The 286-nt window shown below is 58.4% G+C and overlaps 1 protein-coding gene across 1 annotated transcript in view; it reads left to right on the forward strand.

Annotated features, from left to right (window-relative positions):
- The window catches only part of PMP22 (peripheral myelin protein 22), a 16,807-nt gene that overhangs the window by 1,312 nt on the left and 15,209 nt on the right, over window positions 1-286 (forward strand). Inside the window, exon 2 of the mRNA XM_009705809.1 lies at window positions 44-134. Coding sequence (XP_009704111.1) covers window positions 44-134 — 91 coding nt within the window. The remainder of the gene's footprint in view (window positions 1-43; window positions 135-286) is intronic.

The raw sequence follows: 286 nt of genomic DNA on the forward strand, positions 1-286 counted from the left end.
CTTCTGCCAGGGCCACGCTCACGGGGCTGTGTCTCCCTTGCAGCAATGGCTGGTGAACGGCGGGCACACGGCGGACCTCTGGCAGAACTGCACCTCCGGTAGCGTCTTCCACTGCCTGACATCGTCCACGAACGGTGAGTCCTCCTCGGCAATCAGGGCTGTTGCTCCCCATCGCTTTTATTCTCCCCCCTGGACTTAGGAAATCAAGGGGGATTTCCCTGCGCAGGTTATTTGTGATTCCCTCTTGCTTTTCCCTGCTTCCCCCCTGAAATTGTTTCCTCCTACG

The sequence above is a fragment of the Cariama cristata genome, unplaced genomic scaffold (genome assembly GCF_000690535.1).
Source record: "Cariama cristata isolate BGI_N322 unplaced genomic scaffold, ASM69053v1 scaffold27938, whole genome shotgun sequence".
Lineage (NCBI taxonomy): Eukaryota > Metazoa > Chordata > Aves > Cariamiformes > Cariamidae > Cariama > Cariama cristata.